Here is an 18,006-nt window from a genome sequence, read left to right on the forward strand (position 1 = left end):
AGCCTGTAATTTTATAATTTTATAATCTTACAATTAACCATTCAGCCTGTTTAACCCTTAACGAGCACCCGTCTGATATTTGTTCATACCTGAGCATGTACTTACCTAAACCAAGCATACTACCTGCATGCAACCATATGATTCTACCACTAAGCTACCGTCCTATATGTTTCCTTGTTGTCTCGTAGAATCTCATTCTAACCAACACCTACTCAGCATGCCCTAAGCATAACCATACATATGTATTGCTAACTCAGTATATAGCTAGTTTAACCTATCTCATCACACGTATGTTTTATTCTGAACACGCATAGTTACCCTAGCATACTACGTAAATAATCTATACTATGCCTAACTATCTTGATTTAAACCTGTTCATATATATAAAAATAGTGCATTGTCCTAACATACCCTAATGCTTTCCATGTTACCACTCATTGTTTTGCACAAAGCACGCGGATTGCCTCTGGGGTACCGTGTGCCTGAATGTTATCACCATATGCACTGCAAAAATAAAGAATTAAAAAAAAAAAAAAAAAAATATTGGCTTCAAAGCTGAAAACTAAATTTGCCCAAACAAAAATAGCATTTATCTACAACAAGGAGGGAATCAAGCTGGCGAACTCTACCCATAGATTAAACGATTTGCCAACTACTACAATTCCCTTTTCAACTTAAAAGAGAACAAGGAACTTCTGACAGGGTCATAGACAGGGTAATATCGAACTGCCTGACATCTCCGCAGAAAAAGCTAATGGGATGGACGCTCCGTTTTACTGAGGAGGAGGTCTGCAAAGCGATAAAAACGCTGCCAAAACAGAAACCCCTTGGGCCAGATGGCCTATCCAATCTTTATTATATAGACCCTGTGTCAGGATTACAAGTTGACCCAGCACGCAGAACTGTGTCACACCTAGGGCTAAAGATAACGTATAAACCGGACCTTAGAATGGGCGGAGTTAACGTATCCAAGAATATTCAAAATACTTGCCGAGGTCAGGAACACAGAATCAGACACCACAATGAGGGAAAGCCAAAAGTCAAGGATATCAGAATTCAGGGAAATCAAAACAAAGCCAAAGTCAAATACCAGAAAATCAAGATCAGGACCGCACTCTTGGATTACCATCAAGATGAAACCACGACAGGGCAATGAGCAAAAAGAGAATTCGGTTTAAATACCCCTCCTGTGGATCCGATTGGCTGTAACTGCCCTTTGACCCTTAAAGCAATTACCAGGTTTCCATGTGCATGATTGCTGCTCAGCACAAACCCTCCTGTGGATCTGATTGGCCATGACCGGGCCTTTGACCCCAAAAGCAATTACCAGGTTTCCATGTGCATGATTGCTGCTCGGCACAACTTTTCCTGTCATGACGGTAATGTTGCTCGGCACAACTTTTCCTGTCAGGACATTAAATGCCATTAACCACATTTTTATGTGCAGGTGAATACGTGACATTACCCCCCACCTGAAGACCGCCCACGGGGCGGGCAGGACCAGGTTTAAGAGGAAACCTGGCGTGAAAAGAACACATTTTACGGCCAGCATGGATATCAGAAGCCGAAACCCAAGGTCATCAGGCCCATACCCCCTCCAATCAACCAAATACTGTAAGGAAACACAAGAAAACCTGGAATCAATGATGGAGGAGACTTTGTTCTTCTCCTTTCAAGAAACAACCAAAGGAGGGGGAACAACCAAACTTTTGTACTGATTGCAAACAAGCGGTTTGAGCAAGGACACATGAAAAGTATTAGGTACACGTAAGGACGCTGGAAGGGCCAGAGAATAAGAAACAGGGTTGATTCTCCTAACCACACGAAAAGGACCAAGGAACCAAGGAGCAAACTTCATCCAGGGAACCTTTAACCTGATGTTGCGTGAGGATAACCAAACCCGATCACCCACCTGATAAATTGGATTGTCACTCCGACGTTTATCCGCATGAAACGAGCAGCCGCAGTTTTTAAGAGCAGAGTGAACCTTAGTCCAGGTATCACGAATAGAGGTAAGGTGATCATCTAGAGTAGGGATAACCGTATCAGAAAACACAGCAGGGAGAACAGCAGGATGACAACCCGTATTGACAAAAAACGGACTATGCACAGATGAGTCATGGGCGTTATTCCTTGCAAATGCGGCCCAGGGCAATAATTCAGCCCAGTTAGACTGTGTACTATTCACGAAGCAACGTAAAAACAGCTCAAGTGATTGGTTAGCTCTTTCAGCCGTACCATTAGTTTGAGGATGGTAAGAAGAGGAAACTGACAATTCAATGCCCAACTGTGTATTAAATGCCCTCCAGAACCGTGACACAAATTGGGAACCCCTGTCAGACACAATATTTTGAGGAATACCAATATCGCGTATAAATATGTGCACCAGGTCCTGAGACGATGGCAATTTTTTAAGTGGAGTAAAGTGTGCCATTTTGGAAAAACGGTCAACTACCATGAGGATGGTTGTATACGCATTGGAACTAGGCAGTTCAACAATGATATCCATCGATAAATGAGACCATGGGATACTAGGTATTGGAAGTGGCTGTAACAATCCACACGGATGTTTATGAGGAACCTTCGAAACTGCACAGACAGAGCAAGCTGCTACATAATCTTTAATATCCCTCCTGAGTGACTCCCACCAAAATGACCTGGAAATGGCGGATGCAGTTTTTTTAATACCCGGATGCCCAGCAGTCACATTGTCATGGAGTACCTTCAGCACCTCTTTCCTGTCAGGCAATGGAATAAACAATTTATCTTGAGGTTTATTGCAAGGTGCCTGGGGCTGAGCCGCCATGATAGCACGGAGCAAAGGGGACAATAAAGAAAGCAAAGTGGATGCAATCATAGGCGTGCGCACGGGGTGTGCCACACCCTAATCCCCGCGGCACGCCTATGGATTGAGTCCTGCAGGAACGGAGTTCCTGCACTTTTTTTGTGCAGGAACGCCGTTCCTGCAGGCACTCAGCGCCCCCCTTCCTCCCCCCATGTCCCCCCTGTCATGGATGGGAGGGGGGGGGCAAGAGGTTATGGACACCCCCCCCGGGCGGCTCTCTCAATATCAGCCGCGGCGAGGGAGCTGTGAGCTCTCTGCTCCCTCTCGCCGCGCGCTGCTTGCTGATGCTGGGAGCCGGAATATGACGTCATATTCCGGCTCCCAGCTACAGCAGACAGCCCGCTCGGCGAGAGGGAGCAGAGAGCTCACAGCTCCCTCGCCGCGGCTGATATTGAGAGAGCCGCCCGACCCACTGGACCCCAGGGACAAGTCCACTCCAGGTAGGGAGGCTGGGTGGACATTTTTTTTATAAAAAAAAAAAATCATTTGTGTGTGTGTGTGTGTCTGTGACTGTGTTTGTGTCTGTGACTGTGTTTGTGTGTGTGTCTGTCTGTGTGTGTGTGTCTGTGTGTGTGTGTGTGTCTTTGACTGTGTATGTGTGTGTGTCTGTGTGTGTGTATGTGAATGTGTGTGTGCCTGTGAATGTGTGTGTGTGAATGTGTGTGTGTGTGAATGTGTGTGTGTGTGTCTGTGAATGTGTGTGTGTCTGTGAATGTGTGTGTGTGTGAGTGTATGTGTGTATGTGTATCTGTGAATGTGTGTCTGTGAATGTGTATGTGTGTCAGTGTATGTGAATATGTGTGTCTGTGAATGTGTGTGTCTATGAATGTATGAGTTTGTGTGTGTGTGTCTGTGAGTGTATGTGTGTGTGTTTGAGTATGCGTGTCAATGTGTGTGTGTGTGTGTGTGTATATATATATATATATATATATATATATATATATATATATATATATACACACACACACACACATATACATACACACACTGGAGTGTATATTATTTTTTTTGGGGGGGTGGGAATCTTGGTTCCCACACTTTATTCCCCAGGACTTTATTCTCCCCTGTCGGCTCACGCAGAACCGGCGCTGAGTGTCGGCTCTGCTCTAAGCCTCCATGGGCCGGCGGGGAGATCAAAGATCTACCTCCCCGGCCCACAGCAGCATGAAGGGAGGCAGGAGAGGACCCGGGGAGCTCTAGACAGCAGCTCCGCCAGGTTCCTCTGGCGAGATCTGAGCGTTGCCGCGGCAACGCTCAGATCTCACGAGAGTTAACTCTAGCCCCGCAGGCTAGAGTTCACTCTCCACTGGACCACCAGGGATGGCACATGGCAGCAAGGATCCCCCCTCCCTACATAAGGTAAGAAGGGAGGGGGGATATTTACTAATCTGCCCCCACCTCCACAATCTGTCCAAGCATACAGCACACACACACACATACAGCACCCACACACAAAAAGCACCTACAGACATACAGCACTCTCACACAAACAGCACACACACAGCACCCTCACACACACACAACACCCAAACAGCACCCACACACATACAGTACACATACAGCACCCTCACACACACAGTACACTAACTGCACCCTCACAAACACACACAGCACCTTTACAAACACACAACACCCTCACACACAGCACACTAACAACACCCTCGCAAACACACACACACAAACAGCACCCTCAGAAATACATGACACCCACAAACATCACACAAACAGCACCATCACACACACATCACACAAACAGCACCCTCACACACACAGCACCCTCACACAGCACACTAACAGGACCCTAACACACACACACAAACACCCTCACACACAAACAGCACCCTCACACACACACACAAACACCCTCGCCCACATAGCACACTACCAGCACCCTCACACATACACACACACACAGCAGCACCCTTACACACACCACCCTCACACAGCACACTAACAGCACACACACACACACACACACACAGCAGTGTATGTATATATGTGTGTGTATATATATATATATATATATACATATACATGCGGCGTGTGTTTGTGCTTTAGGGTGCACACCCTAATGCAATAGGCTGCGCACGCCTATGGATGCAATAATACACTCAGGAGAAATAGGGGATGTCTCTCTTGTTCTAGATCTGATTCAACGTCAAATTGCCTAGACAAGGCGTCAGCTTTAACGTTATTAGAACCGAGTCTGTAGGTGATAATAAAGTTAAAGCGAGACAAAAAGAATGACCATCTAGCTTGTCTAGAAGACAGTCGTTTGGCATCCCCAATATATGCCAGGTTCTTGTGATCAGTAATAATCAGAATGGGATCCTTGGAACCCTCCAAAAGATGTCACCATTCCTTAAGATCTAGTATGATGACTAATAGTTCTCTATTACCAATGTCATAGTTACCCTCGGCAGGAGACAACTTTTTAGAGAAGTAACCACAAGGATGCAAAGGGGCATCCTGACTCTATCTCTGAAAAAGAGCAGCCCCGACCCCTGTCTCGAGGCGTCAACCTCAAGTAGGAAAGATTTACTAGTGTCAGGATGTCTTAATATGTCAGCAGATGCGAACACGTGTTTAAGAAGCTCAAAAGCCTCTTTAGCTTCTATAGGCTATATAGTACAATTAGCCCCCTTGCATGTCATATTGGTGATGGGGGCTATTACCGAAGAGAAACCTTTGATGAATCTCCTATAATAGTTAGAGAAGCCAATAAACCTTTGGATGGCTTTTAACCCATTGGGTAACGGTCAGTGTAAAACGGCCTCTAGTTTGCGAGGATCCATTTGGAAACCAGAGGCAGAAACATTATACCACAAAAACTGAACCTCGCTTGAAAATACTATTACAAAACCACACTCTATAGCACATTTGATGTGGGTACCTCCCTTTCTCCACCCACCATTAGCCACGACGAGTCTGGCAACCCGCACCTGGTATACTTGGGCAACCAGGCTCCTCGCACCTAGCCACACACTCAGATATGCACCTCCTAATAAGCCTACAATATTATACCCATGATCTACCTATCAAAACGTGGGTGAACTCAGGGATAGAAACTATAGCACACCTATATAACGAAACTGGCCTTCTACCATTCCTGGATATAAAATTGAAATATGATTTGCCCTCCAGAGAACTGTTCACTTTCCTGAGGCTTAAACACATATTGGCTAAACATGACATACAACCACCAACTCCAACAGACGGGGGAGGCATTATCCAAATGGACAAGGGAACAAGGAAAGGCATAAAACCACTAGCACTTTGCTATAGAGCACTACAATAAAACTTTAAACCCATAAAATTCTCATACATGCTCAAATGGGAGGAGGAAATTAGCACTCAATTCTCAACCAAACAGTGGCTTAGTGCAATGAGGGATACCAAACAGGTAACAAGATGCATAGACCACATAGAAGCGACATACAAAGCATGGATGAGATGGTATATGACACCACAAAGGTTAGCTCACATTTTTACCAATGCAACACCCAACTGCTGGAGATGTGAGGACCAAGTAGGGACCATAGGCCATGTGTTCTGGCACTGTAGGATAATGCGCCCATTTTGGGATAAGATAAAACTAGTGATATATAAACTATCGAGGATTTCCCTTCTACTCCGAATAGAAATGTATATATTACATATGCTACCTGCCCATATAAACAAATCAACAAAAAATATCATTATCCACATTCTAATAGTAGCTAAACGCAGTATAGCCACCTTCTGGAGGAATAAACATATATATATATAAGTGAATAGAAGAGGAGACAAAGGAATGATGGGCATGGGGAAATGTGATTTAGACATGTGTTCTCATTTATTGATCTTCATCAAATAAAATTCTGTGCGTTTAATGAACTTATTTCCCAATTGACTTGGCAGTGATAGTGAAGAACTAGAAGGTACAAGGTCTGATAATGAAGTTCTGCTGGATTTCAATCTGAAATATGAATCCGATCTCCTGTTCACAAGGTATAGTTTCTCCAACCCCAAAGCTGCTTCTTTCATATAGTGCCCACAACATCAAGGATTTGTTCCTTCCACTATAATCTGGCCACATATATTCACATTCCTGTAAATATTATTTCCATATTCTTCATAGCACTTCCTAAAATACGGAGACCTCTGTGCTATTTCACTGATAAGCGATGATTAAACCATCATTCACTGGAAATAAAGGGTGGAGAGCACCAGGCATCTGTTCTTATTCCCAGCAGGATGTTAACATCTATTCCAGTTCCTTTCTGAAGAATGTTGTACTTGAAATGGTTCCAAGCATTAGCTAAAGGAGCAGTGATTCAGAAACCTTTGGGTAAACCCCAAGATATTGCGATTTGGAATGGGGGTGTATAGTGATGCAGCAGGACACATGTGTGCTTAATTTGTGAGCCAGCAATGATGGCTTTAAAGTATCAGATTAAAGGACACACTTCACGTTCACAGGGTGATGTTAACTGCCAGCACGTTTATAATCGCACATGTGAAAACTTAAGAAATCGCTATGCTAGTGGGTAGGTGGGTGGGCTTGCATGTGTTGATCTGAATGACCCTGCCTTTTTGATAGTGGGACATATGTTTGTAATAAGGGAAGTATCTGGGACAATATGTGTTCTGGAACTCAGCAATGATCACAGTGTCCATTTATGACCTGCACATCCGCTCCCCAGTCAGGCGCTATAAAACTAAGAATACTGAAAATAATATGACACTTCAGAGGTACAGGAGTCACTAATTGAGTCCCCCATGAATTTATACATATTTACTTTGGTTACAGGCATTCAAGTCTGGAACAGTATGAAGTCACCTCTAAGCAACCAACGGACAGATACAATGCAATCGGACCTCCATTCAATTCTACTTTTATGGTGAGACACTCATTGGGGGTTCTGGCGGCAAAGTAATAAACAGAAGCATACATTGGTTTCTAATGTGATTGCTGTACTAATACAACACTAGAATCTCTCTTTACATGTAACCCCAATATAACACACACACACACACACACACACTATAACACAGAGTTCACAGGAAATGAATAAAAGCTTCCTATCATTAGGAGCTGAAATTAATGACATTGATGGTAATATCCATATCTGAGTGAATGGATCAGAATGTACTTCCGGTAGCTTGGGTCAATTTATTTTTAAAGGACATTTTCTTGTTGTGATCATTCATTAGATTCTATTTATAACCCAAAATAACTTGGACTTAATTAAATGAACAGAAAAATAATTTGTTATGAAAATGATTTATTTAGTTATTTCAATTAATTCAAGGATACTACATTGTATCCTTAAATTAATTGTGATTTCCCCTTTCTTTGATATCATAATGCACACCTTGCAGGCTGCATACTTATAACCATAGGTAAGGTGCCATGTGGTTTCATAGCTGATCCCAGCTGTTACGCCTGTCTTCCTTTGAGCCTAATCTTGGTGGTACTTATGGTGCGAATAGTAAATCCATACACATCAGCCTATTAACTGTATTTTCATAACCTCATTGTTCGCATTGCATGTTTACACTTTCTAAAAACAACAAATAAAAAAGAATATAAGGCAAATTTTGTAAATGTACTTTAAACATACAAAGTCATTAAAATGCCATATGACCTGTGTTCTTCTCTCACAGATCCAAAATTTGGGCTTCTTCCCAGAGGATGTCACCATTAAAATCACGATCCCAGTGGCTACTCATAGGGGGAACCGGCTGCTCTTAATAAAAGATTTAATGAGTGGCCAGGTGTGTGCTCTGCTGCCAGTGGTTCATAGATTAGTTATTGTGGTAAAGTGTTACCCAGAAGACATGATGTCATTGTCTCTCTTAACAGGAGAATGTAACCTGCAACGTTTGGGGGAACAGCACTGATTATCGTAGGAAGCCATCGGAAGAAGACCTGAGCCACGTCCCTCAGCTGGTATTTAACATACAATGAATAATGAATAATCATGTGATTGGTTCACTAAAGCACTACTATTGTCCTGCTCAAGCACTACTATTGTCCTACACCTGTATCTATTTGTACATCATGCATTCCTTCTATATTCCTGATATCTTTCTAATTCTGCTGCTTTATATTAGAGCACCATTTCCACTCTGCACAGGCTTGTTCATGTTTTTCTTTATTTCAGCACCATTTATATCATACTGGGATCTGTCTATTAATTGCTCCATATTTATTCACACCATCGACTTTATGGAGATCTGTGCTTGCAATTTATATTAACTAATCCTAACTACTTTCATGAGATCTTTTTATTTCTGATTTATTTAACTTTACTGGAGATTCATTTAACTTTACTGATAACTCTCTAGTTTATTGAGATCACTCTACATGTGTTCTGTATCAAAGCAATTATTCTACTCATCTATTGTGGCTGCATATTGCTGTGAGATGGAATGCAGACAGCACAGTGCTCTTGCTGCTATAGCAACTCATTAAAAAAATGCTGATTTGGAAAGGTCAACATAAATAAACAGCTATCTTTACATGATAATGTTAATGATACCGTATTAATAAACATCACAGCAGCCATTTATAATGACTCAGAATACAGCAGTATGGTTTGAGGTACCAATCTTGGAAATACAATAGACTGTAAAAACTATCTTAAACCCTAACTTCTCCTGTAAACCTAATTTTATGCTAACTTCCACCATAACCTTACTCTAGGAGCAGCAGGATCCTTACATGAAGACTCCATGGCATTTTATATTTTATTCAACCATTTCTAAGCTTTGCAGAAAAAAACTTTTAGAACCTGCTGTCTGAAGCCTTTGCAAGCCCTCCATTTCTGTTGAAATTGACATTTCTGGCAGTTTATAGAAGTGACAGACTCTAGATACTTAAATCATTTCAGCTAGCTAAAGTGCAATGCGTCTGGAGTGTTCCTTTAAGAACATAGCAGCAGCTCAGTGTCTCAATAACACTGACTTTAAAACACTCCATTTTGATAAAAACATTCTAAATGTATACAGACAAGTTCTGGTCACAATTTGTACTAATCTAATCATTTGATGGAGCTAACGCTCCATCACAGAGAGGACATATTCAGGGGACCACGAATAGGGGGATGAGGGCAGGGTTCATAAATATAAGGAGATATGGGCAGAGGGAAAACATTTATACATACATTGGGGGGGATATTGGTGAGGAAAACAGTCCAGAAAAGGGGTATATATATGGGGAGGGTACAAGTGGCAGGAAGGGAGACATACATAGGATTATTCCCTAAACTGCAAAGTGTTGAATCCATTCTAGAAAATTAAGGCAAAAAAATGTATGACTACAGATAAGTTAGAAAATGTCTCCAGATCATCTAGGGTGCGTATAATACAATAATATTCATATTTTCTGGTAATATATCTGACAATGTTTGAACTGCAGTGAATTTAAATCCAAATTGCTAAATTAAGGCAGAGTTTAGCAACCAATGTGCAATGTAGAAAATGGCCATTTGTTACTGCTATCTGCAACTATTTTTATAACATAACAATGTTATTCTATGGGGAAAGCAGTTGTAGAGTACGAGAGCTAATGTCCTATTATGAAATTTGTCTTTTTCAAAGCAGTTTGTCCTTGCATTGTCTTGGTAGAAAGCTCATTAACTGTCTTGACAGAATCACAGTAACTCAGATGTTATATCCATTGACTGCACCATGAGTCTGGCATCAAACCAGGAAGTAGCAGTCACTCTACATGGACAGCTCTGGAGGAGATCATTTCGAGTGGTAAGACATGATTAGTGGCGTGCCTGAATGATGGGAGCAGGGTAAAAATGGTTGCATGCAGTGTTTGGAATAATATGTGTGTGGATCTTTATAATATAGATATGCTCTTTTATTAAAATTTTTTGTTGTTGCAGATGAATTTTCGTTCTGTAAGTCTGGTCACGCTTGCCACGTTACAGCGCAAATTTCACAGCCCTTTCATTTTTCCTGAGGAAGAACCAACCCGTCAGGTACTAGATCATAATACAAAGTCTTTAAAATAGAAACAAAATATAGTGCATTTTGCAACGTATAGTAGAACGTGTGCTTTATATCAATAAGCCACTTTTGTAAACATGGTGTGCAACAAATGTAACATTTAAGCGTGACGTTTAACACTGGCATGCAAGATTTGAGGGACATATCAAGTTTTTGTTTTTACGAAGCAAATATGTTTTATGTTTAATTTTGAAATGCATCTGATTTAAAGGGACACCTAGAACCAGGACCAGCTTAATATAGTGATATTGAAGTAAGTGCCTGTCGCTGCAGTTTGACAAAGGCAAACACTGCCTTTTCTGTGAAAAGGCAATGTTTATATTTGTCAGTCACTTCTGGTGACTGTCACTCACACAGTTACTGGAGGTGCTTCCTATTAGAATCCTGCAGTGCTTGTAGGACCAGCGTTCGCCATCTTCACACTTTGCATGAGGATACTAATTGCTCCCCATAGAGATACATTGGAAAACAGCAGCTCTATGTGGAAATGTTGATTTGTGCAGAGCTGAGATTACTGGGGAGGGGGATTAGCCTTTATTTGGGCTGAAGAAAATAAGCTTTAAGAAGAAGAAGACATCTAATGGTAAGAAATGAGTATAGACTTTTTCTTAGCAGGACGTTGGTTTATTGGGACCCTACACTAATATTAAGGTGAGGGCTGTAGGTGGGTATTTTGTTTTTATTGGACGGGGTGGCTAGGGAAATGAGGACCCCTAGCCACTATGGGGGAGGGAGGTTATATTAAATTCAGGGGTTTACAATAGTATATCCATCCCCATTGTAAATTCTGTTACTATCCCCTACCCACTGTCCATGGACATTATGTCGTCGTCGTCCTCCCCACCCATGAATATTTTTTAATAGCCCCCAAATTTGTGGGGTGGGGGCAGGGTGGAAACATTAGGTGATCCCTGCCTTAGTATAATTCATATTAGCCTAATTAGCATAATTAGAGCTTCCAGCCACCACTCATTGGTGGGGGCACTAGGTCCCCATCGCAGTATTATAGTGGGAGCCCCCACCCTGTTGGGGTATGGGTGAGGACACTAGGTCCCCACACTAATTGTATTTAATAGCCACCACCCGCTGGACACTATGTGCCCTGCACTTTATTTATTTTAGCCGTGCCCTTTATTGTATTTGCAAATGGGCAGCAATAGCTCTCGCTGTTTAGTAGACATACCACCTACCCGTGACATGGAGGGTTGGTTTAAATCCCTCTTTACTAATATTGTTCCATATTGATTTCTTAATGTCACCTTAATATTGGGGCAAGGAAGCAGCGGGAAGTTCTTCTCACTACTGCTTCCATTTTGTACCCCTCACTTGCCAGCAATGAGAAGTTAAAAATAAAAGTAGTTGTTATTTTGCAACAAAAACATGCAAACGAAATTTGGACGAACTGAATTCAAAGACCTGACAAGTCTATTTTCTTTCTTTAGAACCGAGTAAGGATCAGTCTTGACGCCCTCTGCTGGTCACAGTTCATAGCTGCAGGCAATGCGATAACAGTGCACAATAGAAATGATCAGTTATGGTTGTGCAGTCCAGAACTAGAAATAGTAAATGTTGGCTCTTAAATGCAGCTAATGTTGGCTGTTAAAGGATCACTATAGGGTCAGGAACACAAACATGTATTCCTGACCCTATAGTGTTAAAACCACCATCTAGCCCTCCTGGGCCCCTCATGCCTCCATAAATATAGCAAAATCTTACTGTATTCAAGCCCGAAGCTGTAACTCTGCATGCTGTTTGACTAAAAAAAAAAAAAAAAACAAGCAGTCTACTGACATCATGAGAAATGGTGGCCTGATCCAATCACAATGCTTTCCCATAGGATTGGCTGAGACTGACAAAGAGGCAGATTGGGGGCAGAGCCAGCATAATTCAAACACAGCCCTGGCCAATCAGCATCTCCTCATAGAGATGAATTGAATCAATGAATCTCTATGAGGAAAGTGTCTGCATGCAGAGGAAGGAGATACTGAATGTTTGGATGCATTTTAGGCAGCCATGACCCAGGAAGGATCTCTAACAGCCATCTGAGGAGTGGCCAGTGAAATTCTCACTAGGCTGTAATGTAAACACTGCATTTTCTCTGAAAAGACAGTGTTTACAGCAAAAAGCCTGAAGGTAATGATTCTACCCACCAGAACAAATTCAATAAGCTGTAGTTGTTCTGGTGACTATAGTGTCCCTTTAAATGCAGCATTCGGAGCAGATTTGATGTACCTTCTAACAGTGTGATCTGTTTTTGCCTATTTATTTACTGTACATTTGTCACATTGCCATCTAGTGGTAAAAGTGTGCTTGACACATACAAGCCTCAAATGTGTCTCTAGACGTTTTTGTTTATCTCACACTAAAACTTTATAAATATTGTCATTGTTATTTTTAACAATATACAAGGTTCAAACAATGTGGATTATACACTTATCTCTGGATTGTGAATTAAAATTCAAAACCATTTGAGGACAGGTTGACAACTTACTGGGCATCAAACGTACTTGTCACAACCTCTTTTGGCACCGGAAGCTGCAGTTCTGAATGCAAATGTATAGATTTGCGGGTTACATAATTGGCCCATAATAGCCCAATCATCTGTGCCATGTCTATACATATTGAAAGGCAGGATCTAAACCTATAATACTGCTTATAGTCCATCAGTTTATGAAATGTTTGTAAATAAATGAGGAATGGTGCAGAATGTGAATGCTACACATTAGAGGGCAGCACTTTTTTGTGTATAACAGGAAGATGGCAGATCTGCAATCTTGGTTCCAAATGAGCTGTATTAGGTTTCTGGCTCTGTAGTTTGATGCACTTCTCACCTAGCATTCTCTTTGATCTGCATGGACATTACAGAACATGTGAGAGATGATATAGGGATGTATGTAATCGGACAGGTGGGCAGGCATCCTAGGTGGCATATGCAGTGTCCACCCATTGAAATGGACATGTCAGGCTACTGTCAAGCACGCCAACTGAAATGCAGTCTTCTAGCCGGCCTCGTACTTGCAGGAGCCTTCAGAAAGCTCTGCTGTTGTGAACTTTTCAGGGTCTGAGTGCCCACTGCACAACACAAGCTCATCTAATGATGGTCTCGCACTGTGCTGCCTGAGGACAGTTACCTGGTGTCTTCAGATGAAGGACACTAGCTAACTAATTTGTGCAGGACCCTGAAATCGGGACTGTCCCACATAAAACAGGACTGCTGGGAGCTCTGAGTTAGGTGTGCGAGCTTTGACAGGATACATCCAGTATAATTAACTAGTGTGTTATGCAGGTGTAGATGGAAGTATCAATCTTTTAGGTGTCTTTGGTAGCCATGTATACACCTGGGTGAACATTTGCTGAAATTTAAACACAATTATGTGGGTTTTAATGACATAAGCTCTGCAATGCACTCATACACCGCAACCGCTATAAATGGGATATTAGGGTACAGAAAAGATGGATATGGGTCTCAAAAATGGACACTTCAAAGGTATGGATAAATAAAAGTAAGCCTGCTGTGAATAAAATAATCACTACCAGCTTTACTGTGGAGTCCTGCATATCGTTTCAATTGAACTATAATAATTTCATAGTTTTAAAGCAGTTTACCATTGAATCAGGATCCCTGACCACCCACAGCCCAGCCCCCACTGGAGGTGTGGCTTAGGCAGAGATTACACACTACCCGTACCAATTCATACCAACAATGGGCTACTGAAATAGGATGAAAGCGGATCAGCTGACACTCTCAGCCAATCAGACACCCATTGCTGCTCAGACTAATGCTTTCTCAGAGGGGGTGGTCTGCTAGGAACTCTTGTTAAGCAATAAAACATTAAATATGATTTAACACTGAATGGGAGAATGGTGCCAGGGAACTTAAGACACCATACCCACTTTCATGATATGAAGCATTTAGTGACTATAGTGCTCACTTAAAGTCTGCTGGCTGGCATTAACAGTTAAATTGTGTAGCTCTGAACGTATTTACTCTTGGTCTTATTTTGAGTGTCTTATTTTGTTCTTTTAGATTACATTTGAGATTTTCAAGCAGGAGGATTGGGACGTCCCCATATGGATTATCATTAGTAGTACTGTAGGAGGGCTTCTGCTACTGGCACTTCTGGTTCTGGCACTTTGGAAGGTAAGGAGACAGCGCAGACTTTTAGAGTGTATTTAATAATCGGAAATAACAATTATCCAAACACACATTTGTCAATAGCTGACAACGGTCTCATAGCGAGACCGAAATGTTGTCCATCTATTCCTTGATCCAATAAGAAGCTATTGTGTGCTCATACCAATTGGATGTTCTACATCCAATAGCAGTCTGGACAAAATGCCAAGTGAAGGATATCAAAACGGTGTAAAGGGTGTGTGTATACAAAGAGTGGCTACTTTTTATCAACTGAAATGAATTATTATTGGATGCAACTATAAAGGTTATTTTGTTAATTTGCTTTACCCTTAAAGTAGAGGATTCTTGATAGATCCACTGTTAATAAGATATTGTGATCATGTTTGTAAAGGGACACTATAGTCACCAGAACAACTACAGCTTATTGAATTTGTTCTGGTGAGTAGAATAGCTCCCTTCAGGCTTTTTGCTGTAAACACTGTCTTTTCAGAGAAAACTCAGTCTTTACATTACAGCCTAGTGATAACTTCACTGGCCACTCCCCAGATGGCTGCTAGAGGTGCTTCCTTAAAGGGACACTCCAGGCACCCAGATCACTTCTGACCATTGGAGTGGTCTGGGTGCCAACTCCCATCACCCTTAACCCTGCAAGTGTAATTATTGCAGTTTTTTTTATAAACTGCAATAATTACCTTGCAAGGTTAACTCCACCTCTACTGGCTGTCTACTAGACAGCCACTAGAGGGCACTTCCTGTGCTAGAGCGTCGCTGGACGTCCTCACACTATGTGAGGACCTCCAGCGTCCCTAATTTCCCCATAGGAAAGTATTGAAATATATTTTAAATGCTTTCCTATGGGGAGCGCTAATACACATGCGCATTAGGTTTCCCCGGCCGGTGGGCGGGCTCAGTCTCGCCCACCGGCTGACGCAATGCAGAGGATTAGCGGCGTCGGAGGAGGAAGCAGCGACGTGGGACATCGTCGCTGCCTCAGGTAAGTTACTGAAGGGGTTTTCACCCCTTCAGCAACCGGGGATTGGGGAGTGGGAGGGAGAGGGAACCTGCAGTGCCAGGAAAACTGATTGTTTTCCTGGCACTGGAGTTTCCCTTTAAGCAGTCCTACCTGATGTGCAGCACTACCATTCAGTGTCTCCACACTCTGCATGCAGACACTGAACTTCCCTCATAGATATGCATTGATTCTGTTAATTTCTATGAGGAGATGATGATTGGCCAGGGCTGTGTTTGACTTGTGCTGGCTCTGCCCCTGATCTGACTCCTTGACAGTCTCAGCCAATCCAATTGGCTCAGACCACCACTTCTGATGATGCCAGCAGACAGGGGCAGAGGTAGCAGCTGCAAACTTGAATACAAATAAGATTTGACTATATTTAGGCAAGAGAGGGCCACGGAGGATGGGGGGGGGGGCGCTACATGGTGGTTTTAACGCTATAAGGTCATAAATATGTTTGGGTTCCTGACCCTATATTGCTCATTTAACCACATTACTGGACAAAGCTCCTATTTTGACATGTGGCACATAGGCCATTTAAAAGTACAGTCCAGAAAAATAACGCCAACAAGTCTATATCACTTGTGACAGCATCAGTAGAAATTCTCACTTTTTTTTTTCCATGTGTTAAAAAGCCAATGAAACTCTTTACTGCCAAATTATTCCATGGTATTATTTTTTTTTCTTCCTTTAAGCTGGGATTCTTTAAACGTAGTCACCGTGAGAGAGAAGAAGAGGACAAGGTTCTGGAGTGAAGCCCAGACATAAGGCTTGACCAATGACTGCCCTTGTATATAAGCAAGTGACGAGGGCTTGAGGGAGAAGCTGGAACTACATTTGAGGACTGCCAAGAAATGAACAGCTGGGACATCTCCAAAACTCCTTCCTGCACCAGGCCCACCATGTCTTCAGTAACTATTTATTACTGAGTGTTTCCTCAGGGGGCAGGATGGAGGAGCTCTCGTCCTTCAGGGATTCGGGCCTCTATTTATTTAATGTTTACCTGGCATATGGATTTTAATGAAAGCTCCGGCAGGTTCTGCTCAAGGACCAAATTTTCATTACAAGAAAGAGCAAAACCACTGCCCATTTCCCATTAACTCTTCCAACAGCCTTCTTAAGAAGCAATCTTTGAAAATGTTAGGAAAATGCTATTGAATGTTTAAAGCAATCCACGAGCCATTGAAATAAGGCCAGATGTTACTCTCATGATTTTAAAACAGACAATGAAATGATTGCTTTGTGTTCTGAATCTCAGATGCTGGACACAGAATCCTTAGGAATTATCGTGTACAAACAACCAGATGTTCCAGTAATATTGCAGTTCCAAAACACATTTGGCTGACCTAGACACCCCAGCAAGCTTATTGCACACAGGTTTAACATATTTGGTTAACATCTAGGCAATCAGAAAAAAAGGAAAACCATAAAAATCCCATATATTAAATAATGTTCCCTGCATTTTTATTCCTGATTTTCAATGCACTCATGTCAGGAAAAGAAAAGAGAGGAAAATGCAGCTAACGGGACAATTTCCATGACTTCCCAGTCATAGTGCTCTGACACTAAATTTTGATTGAGCTTTATCACGGCAGAAAGAATTGCAAGAATTCTGAACACAGAAAAGAGGACAAACATGGGAAATGAGGGTAACTGATAAGGGGAATCCTAATTTCAGGCCAAATTAGTCAAACTGGAAGAATAGTTTAGCTAGAGGATTGTTTCCCCCAGTTTGACTATTTTTACCTAAAATCTGTAGATTCTCCAATTTCGGGTTTAGTAAATATAGTCCAAAGTGCACATTCTCGATTTCAATGAAGTGATAAAATTATAAGCATTTTGAGAAAGTATTTATGATATACACACATCCCATTGTACAGCACTATGGAATGTGCTGGCGCTATATAAATAATCTTTATAGCTGGACAGAATCAATAGATCTGTACTGAGAGATCTTCCTATGGTGTTCATGTGATCAGTCACACTTTCAGTGTTTTTGTACCACTA

At 41.9% G+C, this 18,006-nt stretch overlaps 1 protein-coding gene across 1 annotated transcript in view; it reads left to right on the forward strand.

The window, feature by feature from the left end:
• Positions 1-17,350, forward strand: part of ITGA11 (integrin subunit alpha 11) — a 144,897-nt gene extending 127,547 nt beyond the window's left edge. The window contains exons 23-30 of the mRNA XM_063448735.1: positions 6,746-6,835; positions 7,638-7,728; positions 8,495-8,605; positions 8,694-8,780; positions 10,484-10,594; positions 10,729-10,824; positions 14,880-14,993; positions 16,695-17,350. Of these exons, the coding sequence (XP_063304805.1) occupies positions 6,746-6,835; positions 7,638-7,728; positions 8,495-8,605; positions 8,694-8,780; positions 10,484-10,594; positions 10,729-10,824; positions 14,880-14,993; positions 16,695-16,754 (760 nt within the window). The 3' untranslated portion in view covers positions 16,755-17,350. The remainder of the gene's footprint in view (positions 1-6,745; positions 6,836-7,637; positions 7,729-8,494; positions 8,606-8,693; positions 8,781-10,483; positions 10,595-10,728; positions 10,825-14,879; positions 14,994-16,694) is intronic.
• The last annotated feature ends 656 nt before the right edge of the window (positions 17,351-18,006 follow it).

Source organism: Pelobates fuscus, chromosome 3 (assembly GCF_036172605.1).
Source record: "Pelobates fuscus isolate aPelFus1 chromosome 3, aPelFus1.pri, whole genome shotgun sequence".
Taxonomy (NCBI): Eukaryota; Metazoa; Chordata; class Amphibia; order Anura; family Pelobatidae; genus Pelobates; species Pelobates fuscus.